Raw genomic sequence first — 24,920 nt, forward strand, 5'->3', positions numbered from 1 at the left:
TCTTAAATTCTTTTGATTTATGATCTCCATTTGTGTAGATAATATTTCCAATATTTGTAACTAAATTATTATTATTCAAATTTTCTGTAAGTAACTGTAAGGCAAATCTCACATTGGTTTGTTTTACTTTATTTGCAACAGTTCTCTTACAGAATATTTTGTTTGTTTGTAGCACACAATTTAATTTCAGCTTCCATTTATAGAGGAAAAAATTTACTAGATCAATGTAAAAGTAGCTAGAATTTAAAAAGGAAAAAAGTAGAAAAAATAAAAAGTACCCGAAACTGGGTAGCTGAAAGTAAAGTGAAGTGATTTTCTTACCTATATGAGATTTAATGGATCTTATTGATAAAGAGTAAAATTTATTGGATTTGTAAATTTTTAAATTAGAAAATGAGAATTTGTTTTTTCAGTATAGGCAGATGAGGTTTGATGGATCCTACTTAAAAAGAATATAATTTATTGAGTTTGTAAATTTTCTAATGAGAAAATTCTAGTTTCGTTTTTTCAGTTTAGGCAGATGAGGTTTGGTTGGTGGATACTGTGAAATTAAAATCTTGGTTTGCATTCTGGAATTTTTAATCCAATATGCCCCTTGATCCAGAACTCTCGTCAATATACTACGAATGGGCGACTAGTTGTGAATTCTTTGGTAATAGGGAGATCATCATAACACTTTTTCAATTACAAGCCACATGTTCTGTGGACACACATCATGAGTCTTTAATGCAGCGGTTGACCATTGCTGATTCCTTAGCCTTTTAGGAGCAAGGTCATTGGGAGAATGAGGGTGATTTCTAATGCCAGAAGTCTTGCCTGCTGTTTCTGATTTTCTGTATCCGAAATGTAAGCACTGGCGGGTTTCTAACCTGGGACTGTGGATGTTTTGATTACTAGTCAAAGATGGGTAGCGTCATTTTTCTCGCCATTTGGCCTGCACAGACATCCCAGGACACCCCTTCAAGCTCATCGTTGAATACTTCACTCAGTTTTTGTACTACAGAGGGCTGCCAGCCTTCTGACCAAATACGCTGAGCCACCATACTAGCAGTGTAGGTCACAGGTGATCCACAAAAAATTAATATTGGGTTAATTGACTCTTCTTTGGCTCTTAATAGAATGTTCATACATTATGAATGAAAAAACGCATGGCTCTCATGTGATGATCAACAATATTTATTAAGAATTTTCTGCACCGTTGTCCATGGAAAATTGTGATCGATAAAACTATAGTAAAATTATTTCAATAAAAACGGTCCTGATCACATGTAACTTGTTTATTTGGTGATTGGTTTCGTTTTCTATTTAAGACCACCATCAGATCCTTTTTTTCTCTGTGAAAAAGAGTAATAAACATTATTGTAGGTCAAAGGACTTGAATACAGTACTAAGATTAAAATAATATTAATGTGCGACTGATATGCCCTTGGCGACAGCAGAAGACTACTACTGCCGACACCAAGGGTATATCAGTTACACATTAATATTATTGTAGTCTGGGTAATGTATTCAAGTACTTTGACCTCTAAGAATGTTTTACTCTTTTTTACCAAGAAAACTGGTCCGATGATGGTCTTATAAAACTGGATTTCATGGAATAATTTTATTACAGTATTTGTTATTTTAAAAACAGGTTTTCGTTTCGGCTTTTATACCACCATCAGGTCAAAGATAAATATGTGTGGCTGTAAGAGTTTTCTACTATTGAAGATTTTAAACTAGGTGAATGTAAGTAGTATTAGTTTTCAGAGATAATAGCTGCTAATATTTTATTTAGTGCTGAACTAGAGAAATTGTTTCACATGGTGACTAAAAGGTGTGTTAATTACAGACTTTGATGAGTCTTTGGTATGCTGTAGAGGGACGTGTCCTGAGTACCTGGCTAGTGGCTTTTCATGTGGAGCCCCATGGTTTCCGAGAAAATCTGTGTTGAAGTTTTATGTTTACCTCCTCTATCCGTAACGTTGGTTACATTTTGGCCGAGGGAGAGCAATGCAGAGGCTAAGGTTCATTGCTAACGTGCTGGCAATATGGATTCAAACTCGGCCCGTGTACTTTTTTCAATTTCATGCTACAGAATATATTAAATAATGTATATCACGCAAAATTATTCCAAAATAGTAATTTTCATATTAGTAATTCCATTAATAAATCAATGATTACAGAACACTTCTTCAAATCTCTATGTCATTTGTGGTTAGTAGTTAAAATTCAAAATATTTGGACAGTTTCAGAATGTTCCCAATGACGGAAGAAGTATTAGCAACTGCTGAAGAATTCCAGATGCTGGCAAAAGACTCATCCATAATTTTTCTCGACTATATAATTAATTCCGATCAAAGCAGCCGCCAATACTAAACGCTGGACAATAGATCCCTTGTGGAACGAGAAGTAGAAACCTATTTGAATGCGATTAATCATTCCTTCACAGCACATAGTACTAGAACTGCGTCAGGCAAGATAGTCCCCTAAGTTTTCTTGTGCATGCAAGAACCGTTCGGGATATTTCACAGGATTGTTCAAAGAGTGTCGATGAATTGAGTCATAAATTAAGAAAATGTAATTATGATGTGCACGAAGTCAGGAAAATTCACAAAAGTGCTGCAAGAATAGGTTTAAAAATTTGTCATTCTTCTGTACATGGGACAATGTCTTTACATTATTCATTCATGGGAAGATCAGACTGATCACATACTTTACGATCTACTCTTTGTAGGCAAAAGACAAGAATCCACCTGCACCATAAAAATTATCCCATCCAATAGTACTCCGCGTTGCCAACCTTGTGATGTTTATTTTTACAGGGAGGTTACAACTTTCAAAAATTAAATTCAAAAGGCTCCCGATATGTTAAAGACTGATAGAGAAATCACTTTAAGGGAAGATTCTGTAAAAATACAATCTTTATTCCTGCATGGATTTAGTGCACCTGCTTTTACAGAACTGATCAGATATACATGATTGGAATCGAAGCTGATCAAAGAAAGAATAAGCTTCTTGAATTTAAACGAACTGTCTTTTCCGGTATCGCTTCGAAAAAATCCGTGTGTCTGCAATGCACTAGTTATCATTAAATGCGCTTGGTGCTCCGCAGACTTGTGTTTCCGTGGTTTCTGCGACAAATACCATACGGAATTCTGTTGTAGCACAGCAAGCGATGAAAGTGTTTGCGAGTAAGACGATTCTGTAATCTACGTAACACACAGAATACACATTTGACAGGAGTGTGCTATAATGACTGATTTATTTTTTAGTTAAGTTACTAAAGCGTAAATGACTATTTCTGATTAATTTTGCACAGCGTATACTTTTATATGGTATTCTGTTTGGCTAAATTGGAAAAAGAGTACATGAGCGGAATTTGAATCCATTTCTCAAGTAAACTAGGACAGGTCGCTCTGCAAAGTCCTAACACTCACCTGACACTCATCCGTGTTTAAGAGGTCTGACGGTAGTCTTCTTGTCAATAAAAATCGATGTAAACCCATTTGTTTAAATAAAATAGTTGACGCATTTGTACTCTCAGAATGGTTGTAGTTTGTCACATAATTTATTATTTAAAGTATCACGTAGTTTATCTAAGTTAAACAGAATTATATCGCATTTTACTGAAATAATTTCTTCCATTTTAGTCCTAAATCAAACATTAACGAATGTAATGTTCGAAAACCAATTGAGATACTCTTTAAATGTACCTAGATCAAAATCATTGATTCGACAAAAATTCGAAGCCACGTGTCTTTTTCTTTGTACCTGACAATGGAGTAACAGTTTGTAAAATAATGAATATTGCATAATATTACAACATCATCATCAATGAACTGTGGATGAAGCCCGACCAACGGGGAATTACATGTACTGAGCGATAATAACACTGCACTGAGAATGGCTAGCATCTAGCAGAAATCTAGATCTGCACAATAAAATCTAAAAAGGACGACTGATGGCTGCAATCTACACTCCTGGAAATGGAAAAAAGAACACATTGACACCGGTGTGTCAGACCCACCATACTTGCTCCGGACACTGTGAGACGGCTGTACAAGCAATGATCACACGCACGGCACAGCGGACACACCAGGAACCGCGGTGTTGGCCGTCGAATGGCGCTAGCTGCGCAGCATTTGTGCACCGCCGCCGTCAGTGTCAGCCAGTTTGCCGTGGCATACGGAGCTCCATCGCAGTCTTTAACACTGGTAGCATGCCGCGACAGCGTGGACGTGAACCGTATGTGCAGTTGACGGACTTTGAGCGAGGGTGTATAGTGGGCATGCGGGAGGTCGGGTGGACGTACCGCCGAATTGCTCAACACGTGGGGCGTGAGGTCTCCACAGTACATCGATGTTGTCGCCAGTGGTCGGCGGAAGGTGCACGTGCCCGTCGACCTGGGACCGGACCGCAGCGACGCACGGATGCACGCCAAGACCGTAGGATCCTACGCAGTGCCGTAGGGGACCGCACCGCCACTTCCCAGCAAATTAGGGACACTGTTGCTCCTGGGGTATCGGCGAGGACCATTCGCAACCGTCTCCATGAAGCTGGGCTACGGTCCCGCACACCGTTAGGCCGTCTTCCGCTCACGCCCCAACATCGTGCAGCCCGCCTCCAGTGGTGTCGCGACAGGCGTGAATGGAGGGACGAATGGAGGCGTGTCGTCTTCAGCGATGAGAGTCGCTTCTGCCTTGGTGCCAATGATGGTCGTATGCGTGTTTGGCGCCGTGCAGGTGAGCGCCACAATCAGGACTGCATACGACCGAGGCACACAGGGCCAACACCCGGCATCATGGTGTGGGGAGCGATCTCCTACACTGGCCGTACACCACTGGTGATCGTCGAGGGGACACTGAATAGTGCGCGGTACATCCAAACCGTCATCGAACCCATCGTTCTACAATTCCTAGACCGGCAAGGGAACTTGCTGTTCCAACAGGACAATGCACGTCCGCATGTATCCCGTGCCACCCAACGTGCTCTAGAAGGTGTAAGTCAACTACCCTGGCCAGCAAGATCTCCGGATCTGTCCCCCATTGAGCATGTTTGGGACTGGATGAAGCGTCGTCTCACGCAGTCTGCACGTCCAGCACGAACGCTGGTCCAACTGAGGCGCCAGGTGGAAATGGCATGGCAAGCCGTTCCACAGGACTACATCCAGCATCTCTACGATCGTCTCCATGGGAGAATAGCAGCCTCCATTGCTGCGAAAGGTGGATATACACTGTACTAGTGCCGACATTGTGCATGCTCTGTTGCCTGTGTCTATGTGCCTGTGGTTCTGTCAGTGTGATCATGTGATGTGTCTGACCCCAGGAATGTGTCAATAAAGTTTCCCCTTCCTGGGACAATGAATTCACGGTGTTCTTATTTCAATTTCCAGGAGTGTATAATTTACAAATATTACAACTATATCATGTGGTTTTTCATTCATAAAAACTTATATAATTGAACACTGTTTTACTGAAGATAAGCTAAGATTGCTGTAATACACTACTGGCCATTAAAATTGCTACACCACGAAGATGACGTGCTACAGACGCGAAATTTAACCGAGAGCAAGAAGATGCTGTGATATGCAAATGATTAGCTTTTCAGAGAATTCACACAATGTTGGCGCCGCTGGCGACACCTACAACGTTCTGACATGAGGAAAGTTTCCAACCCATTCCTCATACACAAACATCAGTTGACCGGCGTTGCATGGTGAAACGTTGTTGTGATGCCTCGTATAAGGAGGAGAAATGCGTACCATCACGTTTCCGACTTTCATAAAGGTCGGCTTGTAGCCTACCGCGATTGCGGTTTATCGTATGGCGACATTGCTGCTAGCGTTGGTCGAGATCCAATGACTGTTACCAGAATATGGAATCGGTGGGTTCAAGAGCGTAACACGGAACGACTTGCTGGATCCCAACGGCCTCGTATCACTAACAGTCGAGATGACAGGTATCTTATCCGCATGGCTGTAACGGATCGTCTCGATGAGGACGTTTGCAAGGTAACAACCATTTGCACAAACAGTTCGACGACGTTTGCACCAGCATGAACTATCAGCTCAGAGACCATGGCTGCAGTTACCCTTGACGCTGCATCACAGACAGGAGCGCCTAAAATGGTGTACTCAACGACGAACCTGAGTGCATGAATGGCAAACTATTTTTTTCGGATGAATCCAGGTTCTGTTTACAGCATCATGATGGTCGCATTCGTGTTTGGTGACATCGCGGTGAACGCACATTGGAAGTGTGTATTCGTCATCGCCATACTGGTGTATCACCCGGCGTGATGGTATGGGGTGCCATTAGTTACTCGTCTCGGTCACCTCTTGTTCGCATTGACGGCGCTTTGAACAGTGGACGTTAAATTTAAGATGTGTTACGATCCATGGCTCCACTCTTCATTCGATCCCTGAGAAACCCTACCTTTCAGAAGGATAATGGACGACTGCATGTTACAGGTGCTGTACAGGTCTTTCTGGATACAGAAAATGTTCGGCTGCTGCCATGGCCAGCACATTCTCCAGATCTCCCACCAATTGAAAACGTTTGGTCAATGGTGGCCGGGCAACTGGCTCGTCTCAATACGCGTCACTACTCTTGATGAACTGTGGTATCGTGTTGCAGCTGCATGGGCAGAGATGGTTGCTCTGGTTACTGATTTCTCAAGATCTATGCACCCAAAATGCGTGAAAATGTAATCATATGTCAGTTCTAGTATAATATATTTGTCCAATGATTACTCGTTTATCATCTGCATTTCGTCTTGGTGTAGCAGTTTTAATGGACAGTAGTGTATAAGAACCAAAATACTTTCTAATACGCCAGTAGGTTCTCTCCCATAATGATTCTGTCAGAACGGAAAGCTACTTGATTTTGCCTCTGTACGTCAGGACAGCCTCAATCCATGTACAGAGAGAGGAATAAATTGTCGTGTTTGTTTGAGATTGCATCCAATATTTCTGAAACCCGAACTTGTTGATACACTGTGGTAGACGCTACTGCTCAGCGGAGATGGCAGGCTGCAGCTGCGACTCACCGCCACCTCCGGAAAGTACTCCAGCAGCAGGCGGCCGAAGGGTCGGCGCGGCGGAGCCAGGAAGACGGCGGGCGCCAGGCAGACCGCGGCGCGCACCGCCGCTGGGGAGTCCCCGCGGGCGAGACCGTGGCCCGGCGGGGAAGCCCCGCGGCTGTGGCCAGGGCCTGGCGGGGAAGCCCCGCGCGGGCCCGACATGAGCACGGAGAGCGCCGCCGCGCCCATCGAGTGCGCCACCACTAGCGGCGCGCTGGACCAGTGCGACAGGCGGCGCGCCGCGGCCAGCATAGCGGGCAGGTCGTGCTCGCCCATCTCCTGCCAGCTGCCAGCACAGGTGGCGGCACTTCAGCATTAAGATATCGTGGGTTCTTGTTTAGCGAGAACAGGCTGAAATCACTCAGGGGCAATCGAAAATAGAACTCTGCTTGGCTTAAGTGGGTTTATATCACTTCAGAAATTGTTCATCTAATGTTGCCATAGCTGGTTCCAAGTAAGTTGTTTTTCCTTTATTGGATTTCGATTCCCCCCAAAGGGGGCGGGCTGGCAGCAGCTTAGTACGCCGCTCTTCAGCCTACAGAATTGTTAAAACATAAGAAGATAAGAAACAATAAAAACAGGCAATAAAACGGTGACATAAAATGTAAAACGGCGGAAAATTGTGGGAAGTTAAAACGTAGAACTAATGGTGGGCGATGATAATAAAATACACAGGAAGCACACAGGGAAAATGGAGACAGACAATGAAAAAAAACGGCGACAGTCTAGATTTTGTTCATAAGAGATATAAAAAAATCACACACTGCGACAGCTTGATGTCCGTTCGCAACACTTCAGAAAAGACGCACAATACTTAACAAGCACTAGGAACTCTGCACTAAAAGGTTGACACGAAGATGATATACCACAGGCAAGGGTAGATGGGAGGGGGGACCTGGACAGATGAGGGGAAAGAAAAAGGGGGGAGGAGAGGAAAAACGAAAAGTGGGGGGGGGGGGGGGATGACGAAGGAAGAGGACTCAGAAGGCGGGAGCAGGGCAGATGTAAGAGGGACCGGGAAAGGCAAAGGAACGAAAATGATGCAAAGGGACTCGGGGTTGAGAAGGGAGGCAGAGAGAGGGTAGGTGGGGAAAAAGCAGCATGGAGGGGGGAAGGGAGGAGGGGAAGAGGGAGCCCAGGAAAAGGACAAAGGAAAGGGGGGGGGTGAGGATCAGAGTTGATAGGAGGGATAAATGGAGGGAGAGAGGGCATCATCTGGGAGGGGGAGTTGATGGAAGCCACCTTGCGAAAGGAGACGAAGGATGTGGAGATGGAGGGCAGGGGGGACACAACAGTGAAGGCGTGGCAGATGGTGGGGGTTGGAGAGGAGAGGAGCAACCAGGGGATGAGGGGCATCAAGGCAGTGGGAGATGTAGAGCATGTGGATATGTTCGAGGAGTAGGAGCAGATGGGGGAAAGGAATCAGGTCGTAGAGGATCCGCGTGGGGGACGGGAGGCGTATACGGAAGGCGAGGTGGAGTGCATGGCGCTCCAAGTAAGTCCTCGAACTTGTTTTTTTTTTTCTTAGTAGACACGATGATGTATGGTCTTGAAAATCGTCAGGAGGTGATTATGGTACACACGTATGTAGGGCATCTTCTTTCAAGTCTTGTCCGAAAGAGCAGGCACCACATATACAGGGTGAACATTAATGACTGACAAACTGCAAGGGCGGATTCCTGACTAGAAATGGAGGAAAAAGGTCCTGTAAACGTCCAGAAACGCATCATTGCCACGGTAGATGGCACTGACGAATGAAAGTTCCTCTGACCACGTGGCGTGTAAGTAGCCAACAGGTGACGATTATGAAGACTGATGATGCCAATTCCGGTAAAGGTTGCTTTGTTGGTAAAGACGTCTGATATCAGAAATCTCATAAATGTGATAGTCTGGTGCAAAAACCTTCCCATTGATAGAAACCCGCTGCTGACAGTCATTGCACTTGTTGCAGGTGATAGAGTTACTAGCGGTTGTCATGCAGGATGCACATAATCGTACTTTGGCTTACACCACGTTGGCAGGCCACTTGCCTGGAGCTTCTACTAGGGGTCATCTCAGTATCCTGTAGAACGCGGCCCTCCAGATCTGGTGTACGCACAGTCTGCCGCCTCCCTGGACGTTCATCTTTCTGAAAGGACCTATGATCACAAAAACGCCCTGAAGGGATTCGAAGTGTTATGTGATGTGGTTTGTATCTGTAAGGGTACTTGTTTTGGTGTAACTGTGCTGTCTCTCGACCGTACGCAAACACAATCTCCGCTTTTTCCCGACATGAATATCGGAATATTCTGCTAGTTACAGTACGCTGCGTCAATCACACAGCGTGCAACACAAGGAAAATGTGGCACGTGGTTGAGGAACTTTCATTCGTCAGCGCCATCTACCGTAACAACGATGCATTTCCGGACCCATGTTCACAGGACCTTTCTTCCTTCATTTGCAGTTTGTCTGTTTTATTGGTGTCCACCTTGTATATATAATTAAGACGAGACTGCCTATGATCTCTCAGTGCAGATGTACACCAGGCTCCAGTTCTTACCGAAATAGGTAGGAAGCGTGCTAGTTAGGTCGGCGGAGTTACAACAACCACTGTGTCCTGATGGCTGATGGTAGTCGGAGCAACTCCCTACTCAGCAGGAGACCCATATTCGAATCCCAGTCCAGCACAAACGTTCAAGTTTGTCCATTGATTTCAATCAATTCCCACTTACAGCCAACGTCTGTAATGCCTTAGTGTCTTGAGTATGGTAAATCTGAAGGTTACTTGGGAACACTAGGTACTTCATGAAGTCCTAGGATATGCTCTTACCTTCCTCCAATCTTTGGACTGCTTTACAGAGCTAGTTTTAGGAAGCCTAATTTAAGGTCTGGAGCACAGCATTTTATGGTAGTAAAACATGGGCTGTGGGAAAACCAGAATAGAAGAGAATCGAAGCACTTGAGATATTGTGCTACCGAATAATGTTGAAAATCAGATACACTGATAGAGTAAGGAATGAGAAAGTTCTGCGCAGAATCGGAGAGGAAAGGAATGTGTGGGAAAAACGGACAAGGAGAAGGCACAGGATGGTAGGACATCTGTTAAGACATCAGTGATTAACTTCCATGATACTACAGGGAGCTGTAGAGGGCAAAAACAGTAGAGGAAAACAGGGATTGGAATACATACAGCAGATAATTGAGGACGTAGGCTGCAAGTGCTACTCTGCGATGAAGAGGTTGCCACAGGAGAGGAACGTGGTGGGCCGTATCAAATCAGTCAGACGCCTGATGAAAAAAAAAAAAAAAAAAAAAAAAAAAAAAAAAAAGCAGCATGTGCTCCGACCCACGGCGCAAATCGGCGTGTTTCACATTAACCAACACTGGCAGATGAAAGAGGTGATGAGTGGCAGATAAAAGTCCTAGTGCCGGAGTGGCCGAGCGGTTCTATGTGCTACAGTCTGGAACCGCGCGACCGCTACAGTCGTAGGTTCGAATCCTGCCTCGGGCATGGATGTGTGTGATGTCCTTAGGTTAGTTAGGTTTAAGTGGTTCTGGGTTCTGGGGACTGATGACCTCAGCAGTTAAGTCCCATAGTGCTCAGAGCCATTTTTTGAAAAGTCCTAGTATTTACTTACGAACTGATCTCAGTATTTTCGGCTCCTCAGTCTGGCCCCTAACTTTTGAGCCATAATTTGGAGATCATCACTAATTTATGGGGATCATTGGGATAAAGACGACATAGTCCTTGCGAATTCCTGTTGGGGAAATTTAGGGGACCTTTATTCGATGAAGACAGTGTATTATGGTGCCATCAACAAGTACATTTATGTGACAAAAGCCTTGGGATACATCCCAATATCCTGCCGTGTTTCCTTTTGCTTGGAATAGTGCAACAGCTCGACGTGGCATGGATTCAACAAGTTGTTTGAAGGCTCCTTTACAAATATTGACCCATGCTGCCTCTATAGCCATACAAAACTGATAAAGTGTTAGTGGTGCAAGATTTTGTGCAAAAACTGACCTCTGGATTATGTCCCAATAATGTTCAGTGGGATTCATGTCGGTCAGTCTGGGTGGCCAGACCATTCACTCAAACTTCCCAGAATCTTCTTCAAACCAGCCGTAAACAATTGTTGCCCAGTAACATTACATCGATGTTCGGGAACATGAAATCCATGAATGGGTTCAAATGGTCTCGAAGTAGATGAACATAGCCATTTTCAGTCAAAGACCGGTTCAATAGGACCAGAGGACACAGTCCATTCCATAGAAACCTAGGCTACACCATTATGAAGCCACTGCCGGCTTGCACAGTTCCTTGTTGACAATTTGGGTCTACAGGTTCGTAGAGTCTGATCCACACTGGAATCTTACCGCCATCTCTTACCAACTGAAATCGGGACTCATCTGACCAGGCCACGGATTTCCGGTCGTCTAATGTTCAACTGATGTTGTCAAGAACCCAGTTGAGGTTTCACAGGCGATGTAGTGCTTTTAGCAAAGGCACTGGCGTCTGCCATTCACTGCCATTGCCCATTAACTCCAAATTTCGGTGCACTGTGCTAACGGATACGTCTCACATTGATTTCTGCGGTTATTTCACGCAGTTTTGGTTGTCTGTTGGCACTGACAACTCTACACAAACTCCGCTGCCCTCGGTCGTTAAGTGAAGGCCGTCGGCCACTGCATTGTCTGTGGTGAGAGGTAAAGGCTGAAATTTGGTATCCTCGGAGAGGTAAAGACCGAAATTTGGTATTCTCGGCGCACTCTTGATACTATGGATCTCGAATTTTTAAATTTCTTAACGAATTCCGAAATGGAATGCGTCTAGCTCCAACCATTATTCCGCGTTCAAAGTCTCTCAATTCCTGTTATGCCGCCATAACCTTTCCACATGTATCACCTGGTTGCTCTTCCAATGCACTGTTTATACCTTGAGCACGCGATACTACCGGCATCTGTACATTTGCATATCGCTACCCCATGACACTTAACAACAAATTTGAAGTGAAATTGTGTAAATTGCATTCTTTTGAGTTAGTTATGTTTATCTCAGTATAAAATCATATAAAATCATCATCTTCATAAATATTTAGCTTTATTTTTTTTTTAATATTTAGCCCCACTTTTTTGCATAAATAACTCAGTAACTAAATACGCATTCTGTTCCAAGATTCAGCATAACAAATTTTGAGGGATTAATTACTTGAATTATGCTATGTGCTATGCACTGAAAATTTTCAGTGCCATTCTGGAAGTACAAAAGTAAAATATTAAGAAAAAATGAAATAATATTACACGAATGAAAATACTTTGTAAGTCTACTATGTACCACAACTATGTAAAGCACAAAAGAAATATATAAATTAACTGGTCACAAATGTTCATAAAAGATTAAAAATGTTAAATGTCCATATGTATAATATATACAATTACATATTTTGTTCAGAGATAAATTCAGAAGATGACCTTATCCGCTTGGCTTGACGTTTATACACATACTCGGGAACATCCCTTATGACAGTCCAGCAGTAATCTGCTGAAATAGTAGGGCTCCACTTTCCGGCACACCTCTTCTCAAATGTGGCAATATCTTGATGAAATCGTTCCACATGTTCATCACTTACTGCACCACAATCTTTGGGGAAGAAGTCAAGAGGACTATGTAAGACATGCATTTTGAATGACATGTTGCAGCCAAGTTTTTCATAAGACGACAACATGTTATCTAGTCTCCTTGTAAATTATTGTTCGTTTGTTCCCTAAGAAATGTAAACAGACTGTCTTAAAACATTCCCATGCATGCTTCTCATCACCTTGTATGATTACATCAAAAGTATGGTCTCCAAAATGCTCTCGAATCTGTGGGCCTACAACGATGCCCTCCTTTACTTTGGCATCACTTAAGTAACGGAATTTTTGCCTTAAGTACTTAAAATTTGTCACCGTCTTTGTTCATTCGCTTAACAAAGTCTTTCATGACACCCAATTTGACGTGCACGGGCAAGAGCAGAATCTTTTTGGGATCTACTAGAGGTTTAATCTTAAAGTTCTTTATACCTGGTTGAAGAGATTTTCTGGTGGGCCACTCAGGTTTAATATAATGAGATGCACGAGCTAGGCTATCCCATTCACAGAGAAAGCAGCAATATTTAGTATACCCTAACTGCATACCTAATAGCTTTCAAGTCACCACAAATCTGCCATTGAGAGTCATTACACTTGATGCCTTCCAGTAAAATTTTCATGTTTTTGTTTGACTCTTTCATATGCACACTGTGCCCAATTTGAATAGAAGGAAACTCTTTACCAATACGTAAAAGCACTGCTCTTAAGCTCAATTTCGACGAATCTATAAAGAATCTCCACTCATCAGGGTTGTAATTAATTCTGAAAGCCTTTATTAGACCATTTATGTCTACATGTGGCTCAAGACTACCTTGCATGTAAAAAAAGGAGTGAAGCGCTGCTCTCTTCTGCGGTAGAATGAAACATTTACATTGCGTTCCAGAAAATTGCGTTGCTGCAATCTTGATGTTGAAATCTCAGCCTTAGCTTTAGAGAGATCCAAATCTCTAGTGAGATCACTTAATTCATTTTGAGACAATTTTTGTGGATCATCAGTTGATGATATATTTGGAATAATCTCTGGATCTTTTGATGTAAATGGTTCAGGACATTCAGAATGCCCATAAGAAGTAATCTCGTACTTTGTCGGTGGTTCACGTATTGGCAATCCTTCCCCATGTAGAACTGGACGTTGGCAGATGGAACGTTAGGATGGATCACTATCCGCTTTTTTTCCTTAGATATTCTCTTCTTGATGGGAGGAACCATACAGAAGTAGCAGTCACCGACATGGTTAGTTGATTCACACCAGATCATGGGCACTGGAAAGGACACTGAACGTTCTTTCCCAAGCATCCAATTCATGACGTTGCTGGCACAAATGTTGCAGATTATATGTGTAGCCCAGGGTTTATCCTGATCATCTATTTTGCACCCAAAATAACAACTGTAAGCCTTTTTAATCAATGAAGTTATCTGCTGTTTTTGTGAAGCAAATGTCACTTCTCCACACACATAGCAAAATGTGTCAGCACTGTTAACACAAAGTCGTGGCATTTTTGTTCACTTCAATAGCAGTCAACTTGAACAAGTGGTAGTTAATCTGGAAACAAATGTGCAAAAATTATTACATGCATTAATAAAGTCACTGATGTTGATGAGGAGGGAGACAAAAAGATCACTAAAATTTGTATCAAAATGTTTATATCCAAAATATTGCACACAAGTAAGACCAGGGACAATGATGCAATCCATTGTTACTAGTTATTATGACGTTGACAAATCATGATAATATTTTATTTTAAAGTTAACATAAAAATCCGTAGATAATTATCTCCAGTAATAAAACAGTGTAAAATGAGAACTAGAGCTAATGTTGAATTATCTTTGTGATATTCGCGATCAGCGCATTAGAACTGATAGGAATTGGCTACTTTCATTCGATTTACATTTTCATTATTGCACATTGTGATATTTGTCACCTCATTGTGTATCTCACGTTGCGGTGATGAGAAAGAGATAAGAGAAAATAGGGCTCCTATAGAGTCATGCAACTTTCACTCATTCAGTACAGGAACGTGATAGCACAGAAAAACGGTGCCACAGATACGACATACCCTCCACCACACACTACCTGGCAGAGTATATAAGAGGGTGTGCAAAGTGATGCCACCGAATTTTTTTATCCTCGTCTCAACACCAGTTATTACATGTCGTATGTCTTTGGAGCTTACGGGCGCTCAACGCCGGGACTACCAGCGCCATGTATATTATTCAGTCGATATCCCCGCTTCACTGGCGCAAGCTGCAGCCCCCTGCCGTGGAGAGTGCCGTGGCGCGCACAGCCACACAAACGCAAAGGTCGGCTACCGCGGCAGAGTTACGCGGCACCTGCAACTTAGTGCCGGCGCATTCCGCCAGCCGGCGCTAGAGGCATTCCCGCCAAACATTCAATCAGCCGCGAACTAAGCACGCTCACGAGCCTTTCTCCGGCGTGGATGGTCTCACTATGATATCACCATCCACCAGTCAGGAATCGCCAACAACCTCCAATCATCATTCCGGAATCAGCGGAGGAAGACTGGAGCCGCCGTGTTAAATAGCCGGAAGAAAGGGAAACAGGAGTCTTTCGACCCGCCGCGGATTGCCGCCCGGAAGATACTTCGACGCAGCCGGAACGTCCAGGTGCCACGTCTTCGCTACGCCGGCGATCGACCCCGGACTCTGCGCCCGTCTACTTCCTCGGCATCCGCCGGAAAGCGTCGAGAGCAAACCCGACAAAGGAACGAAAGTTCAGTTCAGTTGCTAATATTTCAATTCAATAAGGTGCCATATTCTTTGGATTGTTATAAAATTTTGGTAGGAGAAGAAGCCTTTTGTTTTCGAAGAAAGCTTATCTTTTTGTAAAATTAAGCAGTGGCCTTGCTCCACCAAATAAAACTTTTTGTTCGCACATGGGTGTCAATCTGTGGATATAACAGAGAGCTCCGAATTGCAGCATGCAACAAAGTGTTGTGTAACGTAACTGTATCGAAAATTGAGAGAGACGGCTCAGAAAACTGAAAGCTGGAATTCGAAGAGTTCGTGTCTACATACAGATCAACCACCCTCTCCTTCAGGATGACAATGCCAGACCACTCACGAGGGCTGCCACATCTGCAACAACCTGACGCCTTCGGTTTAATCTTCGTTGATCCTTTGTGGATCGTGGGACGACAGCTGGCATGATCTTCTTGATGCAATAATTTACCAACAGCCGTATGTATTGCAGAAATTTATTTTATTTTATGAACTTCTCTGTGCTACCAGTTTCGGCAATACCTTGATGCCATCTTCAGGCCGCACTCGTCGTAGTCGTAAAATCGCTATACACGGAAGAAGCCATACAACTGGTCCGTGAATCAATCGTCCTGCAACAGCTCTTGGTGGCCAGGCGACACAGACTGGTAGCACATAGAAGTTCATAAAATAAAATAAATTTCTACAATACATAAGGCTGTTGGTAAATTATTGCATCAAGACCTTCGGTTTACTGTCATCGATCATCCGATACAGTTTCTGCTCGGCCCCATTGGACTCTCATCTGTTTCCAAAACTTACAAAACATCTTCAAGGACTTCAGTTTGATAGTGATGAAGCGGTGCAAGGAGAGATGAGGTTGTGGCCCCGTCAATAAAGTCAAACATTATACATCGACGGTGTCAGCAACTGGACTCCCGTTGAGAGAAATGTATTTGTCAAATGGTTCAAATGGCTCTGAGCACTATGGGACTTAACATCTATGGTCATCAGTCCCCCAGAACTTAGAACTATTTAAACCTTACTAACCTAAGGACAGCACACAACACCCAGCCATCACGAGGCAGAGAAAATCCCTGACCCCGCCGGGAATCGAACCCGGTAATGTATTTGTCGCCAGGGTGATTATGTTGAGAAATAAATATGTAGACATGAAGAATAAATATGTAGAATGTTAATAAAGTTTGTTTTATTTAGAAAGGTTTAAGAATTTTCGTATAAAAAATTCAGCGTCACTACTTTTCAGCACGCCCTCGTTTATCTAAGCACGGAGTTTAAAGTACTTCATCAGGATCTCTGGGAGCATATGGCGTATAGATTAACTCCGGAATATGTCAGTATATGAAAATATCCTGGTAGTAAAGCGGTCGTGAATCGGGCCATATGTCATAAGATTTGTGCAGTCATCTGGTATGGTAAATGATAGTGTTCATTTTCCAGTTACTTCTTAGAAGTAAAACCCAGTTCTGCACAGACAACAACCAGATCTGGCTGTGTCCTCGGCGACATGTCTTCTAAGACACGCCACTATAGGATTAAGGTGACAGCGAAAATGACGGCAGAAGCCACAGTACAGTATATAACACAGGGACGCTAACATTGGGCACTCATGGGAATGTTGTCGCCACACAGTGACAATCCAGAAATTCGCAAATAATCCGGCAGTAGAGAATGTACGACACTGTGAACTTTTCCCCAAGTAGACTGAATAATCGGATTCCAGAACGAGGTCGTAGTTTACATGATACAGACATTTACACTACTGGCCATTAAAATTGCTACACCAACATGAAATGCAGATGATAAACGGGTATTCATTGGACAAATATATTATACTACAACGGACATGTGATTACATTTTCATGCCGGCCGAAGTGGCCGCGCGGTTCTGGCGCTGCAGTCTGGAACCGCGAGACCGCTACGGTCGCAGGTTCGAATCCTGCCTCTGGCATGGATGTGTGTGAAGTCCTTAGGTTAGTTAGGTTTAAGTACTTCTAAGTTCTAGGGGACTAATGACCTCAGCAGTTAGGTCCCATAGTGCTCAGAGCCATTTGAACCATTTTTTACATTTTCATGCAGTTTGGGTGCATAGATTCTGAGAAATCAGTACCCAGAACCACCTCTGGCCGTAATAATGGCCTTCATACGCCTGGGCATTGAGTCAAACAGAGCTTGAATGGCGTGTACTGGGACAGCTGCCCATGCAGCTTCAACACGATACCACAGTTCATCAAGAGTAGTAACTGAGGTATTGTGACGAGCCAGTTGTTCCGCCATCATTGACCAGACGTTTTCGGTTGGTGAGAGATCTGGAGAATGTGCTGACCAGGGCAGAAGTCGAACATTTTCTGTATCCAGAAAGGCCCGTACAGGACCTGCAACATGCGGTCGTGCATTATCCTGCTGAAATGTAGAGTTTCGCATGGATCGAATGGAGAGTAGAGCCACGGGTCGTAATACATCTGAAATGTAACGTCCACTGTTGAAAGTGCCGTTAATGCGAACAAGAGGTGACCGAGACGTGTAACCAATGGCACCCCATACCATCACGCTGGGTGGTACGTCAGTATGGCGATGACGAATACACGCTTCCGATGTGCGTTCACTGCGATGTCGCCAAGCACGGTTGAGACCATCATGATGCTGTAAACAGAACCTGCATTCACCCGAAAAAATGACGTTTTGCCACTCGTGCACCCGGGTTCGTCGTTCACCATCGTAGGCGCTCCTGTCTGTGATACAGCGTCAAGGGTAACCGCACCCATGGTCTCCGAGCTGATAGTCCATGCTGGTGCAAACATTGTCGAACTGTTCGTGCAGATGGTTGTTGTCTTGCAAACGTCCCCATGTGTTGACTCAGGGATCGAGACGTGGCAGCACGATCCGCTACAGCCATGCGGATAAGATGCCTTTCATCTCGACTGCTAGTGGTACGAAGCCGTTGGGATCCAGCACCGCGTTCCGTACTACCCTCCTGAACCCACCGATTCCATATTCTAACAGTCACTGGATCTCGACCACCTCGAGCAGCAACGTCGCGATACGATAAACCGCAATCGTGATAGGCTACAATCCGACCTTTATCAAAGTTGGAAACGTGATGGTACGCATTTCTCCTCCTTACACGAGGCATCACAACAACGTTTGACGAGGCAACGCCAGTCAACTGCTGTTTGTGTATGAGAAATCGGTTGGAAACTTTCCTCATGTCAGCACGTTGTAGGTGTCGCCACCGGCGCCAGTCTTGTGTGAATGCTCTGAAAAGTTAATCATTTGCATATCACAGCATCTTCTACCTGTCAGTTAAATTTCGCGTCTGTAGCAAGTCATCTTCGTGGTGTAGCAATTTTAATGGCCAGTAGTGCAGTTACAAAAAATACTTGTATAAGCCGACATGTCTCCTGCTAGCATACATTTCCAGTGTGTTGTGACACGATGTTTCTACACAGAGAAGTAGTCCACGTTCAAGGACTGCTTATTCGAACTCTCAAGCTTTCGTAAGGGAACACTTCCTGGAACTTCCAGCGTCTAAGTCCAACATTGACAGGCTGATACAGTCTGAGTAGTCCCATGCCATGTCCGGAGCTACGACGCAGACTTGCGAGCAGACGTCGTCAAGTTCCTCGGCGGTGACTCTCGCTGTAAGTACCGCCGCTGCCTCACCGACAACCTCCGCATGGACCGGCGGGGCTGGTTAAAATATCAGTCGTAATTGACTGTCGCCAGTCGCGATGAAGAGCTGCTCGCTAATTGGCTCCTCCGGCGAGATGATATCATCTGACGTTTGGCTGGCGCTTGAGAAGGGCTGGGTGAAAGGAGTTTCCCTCGCCTGGAATGCCCTCTGGACACGGCCGTCGATGACTGCCTTGCTGAATGGCCGCGCCTGCGAGCTAGGCTGCCGGTGGCACAGTAACGTACGGATGGATGTAGGCCGGCAGGCGTCGGGGAACGTGACGCCATGTAGTACCGTACCTATCCAAGCCGTATTTAGCACCTGACGCAGAAGCTACACAACTGAGTCTTAGAGCCTCGAAAAAGGTACAAAAATGGTTGACAGACACCGCTGTTTTCCTATCGCCATCTAATTGCTGGCTTGTATTAGCGATATCAACTACTCTGACCATTTTAAGAGGAATGAGATGATTCTCATCAGTGATATTTTCTGGCAAAGATTATAAATCACATCGTCTGGCAGTCTGTGCACCACGCTTTGATCCGCTATTATCTTTTCAGGTAACACAGTACTTTTGTGATGACAGTCAAACAATGTCATCATCCGTAAACTTATTGTAATTTACTTTATTTATTTTTTTTATTCATGGGTACACTATGGCATCACACTCTGTTACAAACTGCAAGGTTCCAAATTTTCGGTAAGTTACCTTCCTACATATCCATCCATACATATTATAAAGTCAACCGCGGCGTTTTTTTCTGTTTGATATGGGAAGGCTAACCTCCCGCATTCCCACTGTACGCCCTCGCTCAAAGTCCGTCAACTGCACATACGGTTCACGTCCACGCTGTCGCGGCATGCTACCAGTGTTAAAGACTGCGATGGAGCTCCGTATGCCACGGCAAACTGGCTGACACTGACGGCGGCGGTGCACAAATGCTGCGCAGCTAGCGCCATTCGACGGCCAACACCGCGGTTCCTGGTGTGTCCGCTGTGCCGTGCGTGTGATCATTGCTTGTACAGCCCTCTCGCAGTGTCCGGAGCAAGTATGGTGGGTCTGACACACCGGTGTCTATGTGTTCTTTTTTCCATTTCCAGGAGTGTATAAGTAAACCTGCGGTTACGCAAAACAGTACTATCATTCAACACGTTGAAAAAAGAAACACGGAGATCAATTTATGTATTATCATAATGAATGCCTCAGTAAAGGACGTCACATACGCTCTCTATGCGATGGTGTTCGACTTTTTGGCAACTAAGCACTGAAACATAATTTCACCATTGCTTATCAGACAAGGTGAGGAGGATTGTAATAGTTATTAGATTTTGGATGCGTGGCTGCATGGTAATTAGCACTCTTCCTTTACTAATCAGCGTAGTTTAACTGGAGAACCGAGTCTGTAAAAAATGCGGCATTGTCTAGAAGACGGGTTTCCAGACTTCGTCTCTGCACACCTCTGCACAATTTTAGAAATTTTGGGTGCCATTATAGCTTGTCATTTTTTTAACGGACCCGAAAAGAGGATGTGATGCTTTACTTCCTTTAAAATTCCAAAACTAGCCAAGTTTGAGGCTTTTGTCAATTTAGCATGAGTGCTAGTAAAATTTGCCATGTATTTCCAATCCGTTTTACGAAATGCAGATTTCCTTGGAAAAAAGTCAGTAGGCAGTAGGTTTATCAACTAAGTCAGAGTGCTTAGAACTTGGATGGCCTTTTAATAAGGCTTCATGCTTTGATTTCAAAGTGTTTCTAGGAGTACAACGCATTGGGGAATTGAGTTATCACTGGTTTCTTTACTGGCCTTTACTTAAAGTCATACTGTAAGGACCTTCCATCATACTCGCGGTTTTCTGTTTGTTTCGGTTTTTTAACTGCATCTTTGAAGGTAGAAGGAGTTCCCGTTCTAAACAGTAGCTTCACGATTAACTTAAAACAGAATCACTTATAAGTCATACAATCAAGTTGAACTTCGCATCAGAGTTATATTAATCAAGAATCAGGTCGTTGTAACACGCACACTTCGGTTCGAGACCCATCTTTTCTTCATTTCACGATGCCATTTAACGTAATGCCTAACAAAACAGCAGAAATGACAACAAACCATTCACTGCGTGACGAATTTTGCAGCGCTACACATTGGTACACCGCATACATAAGCAGCAGCTTCAAAGAGGCAGGAAAACTTTCGAATAATCATCGTCAAGACCCGACCAAAATATCGCCAACGATAAAACAATATTAATAATTCCCCGTGAAGGCAGAGGAGTGCTAAGCGAACATTCTGGGGTAAATCGATTTTCTTTAACAATACATATACTGAGCAATTCGAGCGAGTGTAAACGTCAGATGCAGACTTCTACTGGGAACCCCTGCTCTGCAAGATATGGGACACAGCCTACATAGAATAGCGCCGAATTGACTACTAGCCAGGCGCAATATACTTAAGGTTATAGACTCCAGAAAGGGCGCCTAGGAGAAGGATTATGTTACGCATCCGCCTTACGTCACACAAGTAGTTCTCAGATGGACAACCTGGATATAAGCAGACATACAGATACACTCAACGAGTGTCTCAGGACTCATCTACAGCTGCCACCAAGAAGAACCAACCTGGACATGATGTTAGCCTTCGTTCACTGGTTTTGGAGCTATAGTAACGTTCAACGACAGATCAGTACAAGTGAAGAGTGAACTATATTGCCACGCATAAGCTTTACGTTACTCTTAAGCATTGTGAAACATCTATATATAAACTGTTGTCATCTAGTGGCCATCTATTTTTGCCATAGTTTTTGGCTAATCTTGTTTGCTCCTGTGACACATATGTATAGCTTATGTCCGAAGAGCATTCGGTAAGTAATGCGAAACACTTTACTCAAAACAGACTGATTTTATTGAGAGTTCCAACACGCTACACTACTCCCAACTCTTTTGCTACAACATCCAATTTTTAACATAATATGCGTTCAATACGACGCCTTGCGCCTCGTTACTGTGAGGGCTGTGTGCCCACATGGTCGACGTCGGTGCCAGCGTCTTGCAGTACCAATAGCCACCTCACCATCCACGTACTGCTTCCCAAGGAGTGCGTCCTTCATTGGTCCAAACATATGGAAGTCGGAATGTGCGAGGTCGGGGATTAGGGCGGATGAGGAAGAACAGTTCAATGAAGGTTTGTGAGCACCTCACGAGAGCGCAAACTTGTTTGAGGCCTTGCGCTGTCCCGAAGAAGATCGTACGCATACTTGCGGCGACGAACACGCTGAACTCGTTTCTTTAATTTCCTGAGAGTAGCATAACGCACTTCAGATTTGATCGTTGCACCACGGAGCACATCAGCAGAATAAACCCTTCAGAGCTCCAGAAGACTGCCGCCATGATCTTGCCGGCTGAGGCTGTGCCGTTGAACTTTTTCTTCGGAGGAGAGTTGGTGTGGCGCAAGTTCTTAAGTTGCCGTTCGGTTTCCGGTTCGAAGTGATGAACCAATGTTTCATCTTCCGAGACGACGTTCGACAAAAAATTGTGCTGATCAGCCCTGTAACGTGGAAGCAATTCTGCACAGGTGGTCCTTCGTTGCTATTTATGGTATCTACATCTACATCTATACTCCGCAAGCCACCTGACGGTGTGTGGCGGAGGGTATCTTGAGTACCTCTATCGGTTCTCCCTTCTATTCCAATCTCGTATTGTTCGTGGAAAGAAGGATTGTCGGTAGGCCTCTGTGTGGGCTCTAATCTCTCTGATTTTATCCTCATGGTCTCTTCGCGAGATATACGTAGGAGGGAGCAATATACTGATTGACTCTTCGGTGAAGGTATGTTCTCGAAACATCGACAAAAGCCCGTACGGAGCTACTGAGCGTCTCTCCTGCAGAGTCTTCCACTGGAGTTTATCTATCATCTCCGTAACACTTTTGCGATAACTAAATGATCCTGTAACGAAGCGTGCTGCTCTCCGTTGGATCTTCTCTATCTCTTCTATCAACCCTACCTGGTACGTTTAATGTTTCTAAAATTTAGAGAACCTCTCTCACACCGGCCTGATTTAGCTTCACTGATCAGGATAGTAAAAACATGCGTATATTAAGGGAATTTTCATTGACAAAGCAGACTTATCACATTCACACAGTTCAATACTGTTCTGTCCTGATTAAATTAAGCTTAACTTAAATTCCATAAGGCAGTGAAGCAATTTCGAAGTCTCGGTGCGACCAAAATTGTCAGTCGATCTCCTGGAAACATTTGTAATAATTATTAACTTTCGGTGATCGCATGGGGAAGACCGGAGATCTGCTGGTAAGACCGTGTTAGCCTATTTATTTGAAGTAACTGGATATCTTGAACATTCAAAACGGCAGGTTCGTCCAGTGTAAATCAGACGTTCCCCACTGATCCCGTGCAACACAGCGTAGTAAGAAGACAATATATACCTCCTTCTTTTACGACTAATCGGCAAGAAGTTTTTATTCTTTTCATAAGAGAAAACATAGATAGCAGAGAAGCTATTCCATGGAGTAAATGGACGCTCCAGGGAATAATTGGGCTTGAAACTACACTCCTGGAAACGGAAAAAAGAACACATTGACACCGGTGTGTCAGCCCCACCATACTTGCTCCGGACACTGCGAGAGGGCTGTACAAGCAATGATCACACGCACGGCACAGCGGACACACCAGGAACCGCGGTGTTGGCCGTCGAATGGCGCTAGCTGCGCAGCATTTGTGCACCGCCGCCGTCAGTGTCAGCCAGTTTGCCGTGGCATACGGAGCTCCATCGCAGTCTTTAACACTGGTAGCATGCCGCGACAGCGTGGACGTGAACCGTATGTGCAGTTGACGGACTTTGAGCGAGGGCGTATAGTGGGCATGCGGGAGGCCGGGTGGACGTACCGCCGAATTGCTCAACACGTGGGGCGTGAGGTCTCCACAGTACATCGATGTTGTCGCCAGTGGTCGGCGGAAGGTGCACGTGCCCGTCGACCTGGGACCGGACCGCAGCGACGCACGGATGCACGCCAAGACCGTAGGATCCTACGCAGTGCCGTAGGGGACCGCACCGCCACTTCCCAGCAAATTAGGGACACTGTTGCTCCTGGGGTATCGGCGAGGACCATTCGCAACCGTCTCCATGAAGCTGGGCTACGGTCCCGCACACCGTTAGGCCGTCTTCCGCTCACGCCCCAACATCGTGCAGCCCGCCTCCAGTGGTGTCGCGACAGGCGTGAATGGAGGGACGAATGGAGACGTGTCGTCTTCAGCGATGAGAGTCGCTTCTGCCTTGGTGCCAATGATGGTCGTATGCGTGTTTGGCGCCGTGCAGGTGAGCGCCACAATCAGGACTGCATACGACCGAGGCACACAGGGAAAACACCCGGCATCATGGTGTGGGGAGCGATCTCCTACACTGGCCGCACACCACTGGTGATCGTCGAGGGGACACTGAATAGTGCACGGTACATCCAAACCGTTATCGAACCCATCGTTCTACCATTCCTAGACCGGCAAGGGAACTTGCTGTTCCAACAGGACAATGCACGTCCGCATGTATCCCGTGCCACCCAACGTGCTCTAGAAGGTGTAAGTCAACTACCCTGGCCAGCAAGATCTCCGGATCTGTCCCCCATTGAGCATGTTTGGGACTGGATGAAGCGTCGTCTCACGCGGTCTGCACGTCCAGCACGAACGCTGGTCCAACTGAGGCGCCAGGTGGAAATGGCATGGCAAGCCGTTCCACAGGACTACATCCAGCATCTCTACGATCGTCTCCATGGGAGAATAGCAGCCTGCATTGCTGCGAAAGGTGGATATACACTGTACTAGTGCCGACATTGTG

General features: G+C 44.8%; 1 protein-coding gene across 1 annotated transcript in view; it reads right to left on the bottom strand.

The window, feature by feature from the left end:
• The window catches only part of LOC124613359 (lipase 3-like), a 122,525-nt gene that overhangs the window by 26,353 nt on the left and 71,252 nt on the right, over positions 1 to 24,920 (bottom strand). Inside the window, exon 4 of the mRNA XM_047142057.1 lies at positions 7,030 to 7,348. Coding sequence (XP_046998013.1) covers positions 7,030 to 7,348 — 319 coding nt within the window. The remainder of the gene's footprint in view (positions 1 to 7,029; positions 7,349 to 24,920) is intronic.

The sequence above is a fragment of the Schistocerca americana genome, chromosome 4, assembly GCF_021461395.2.
Source record: "Schistocerca americana isolate TAMUIC-IGC-003095 chromosome 4, iqSchAmer2.1, whole genome shotgun sequence".
Taxonomy (NCBI): Eukaryota; Metazoa; Arthropoda; class Insecta; order Orthoptera; family Acrididae; genus Schistocerca; species Schistocerca americana.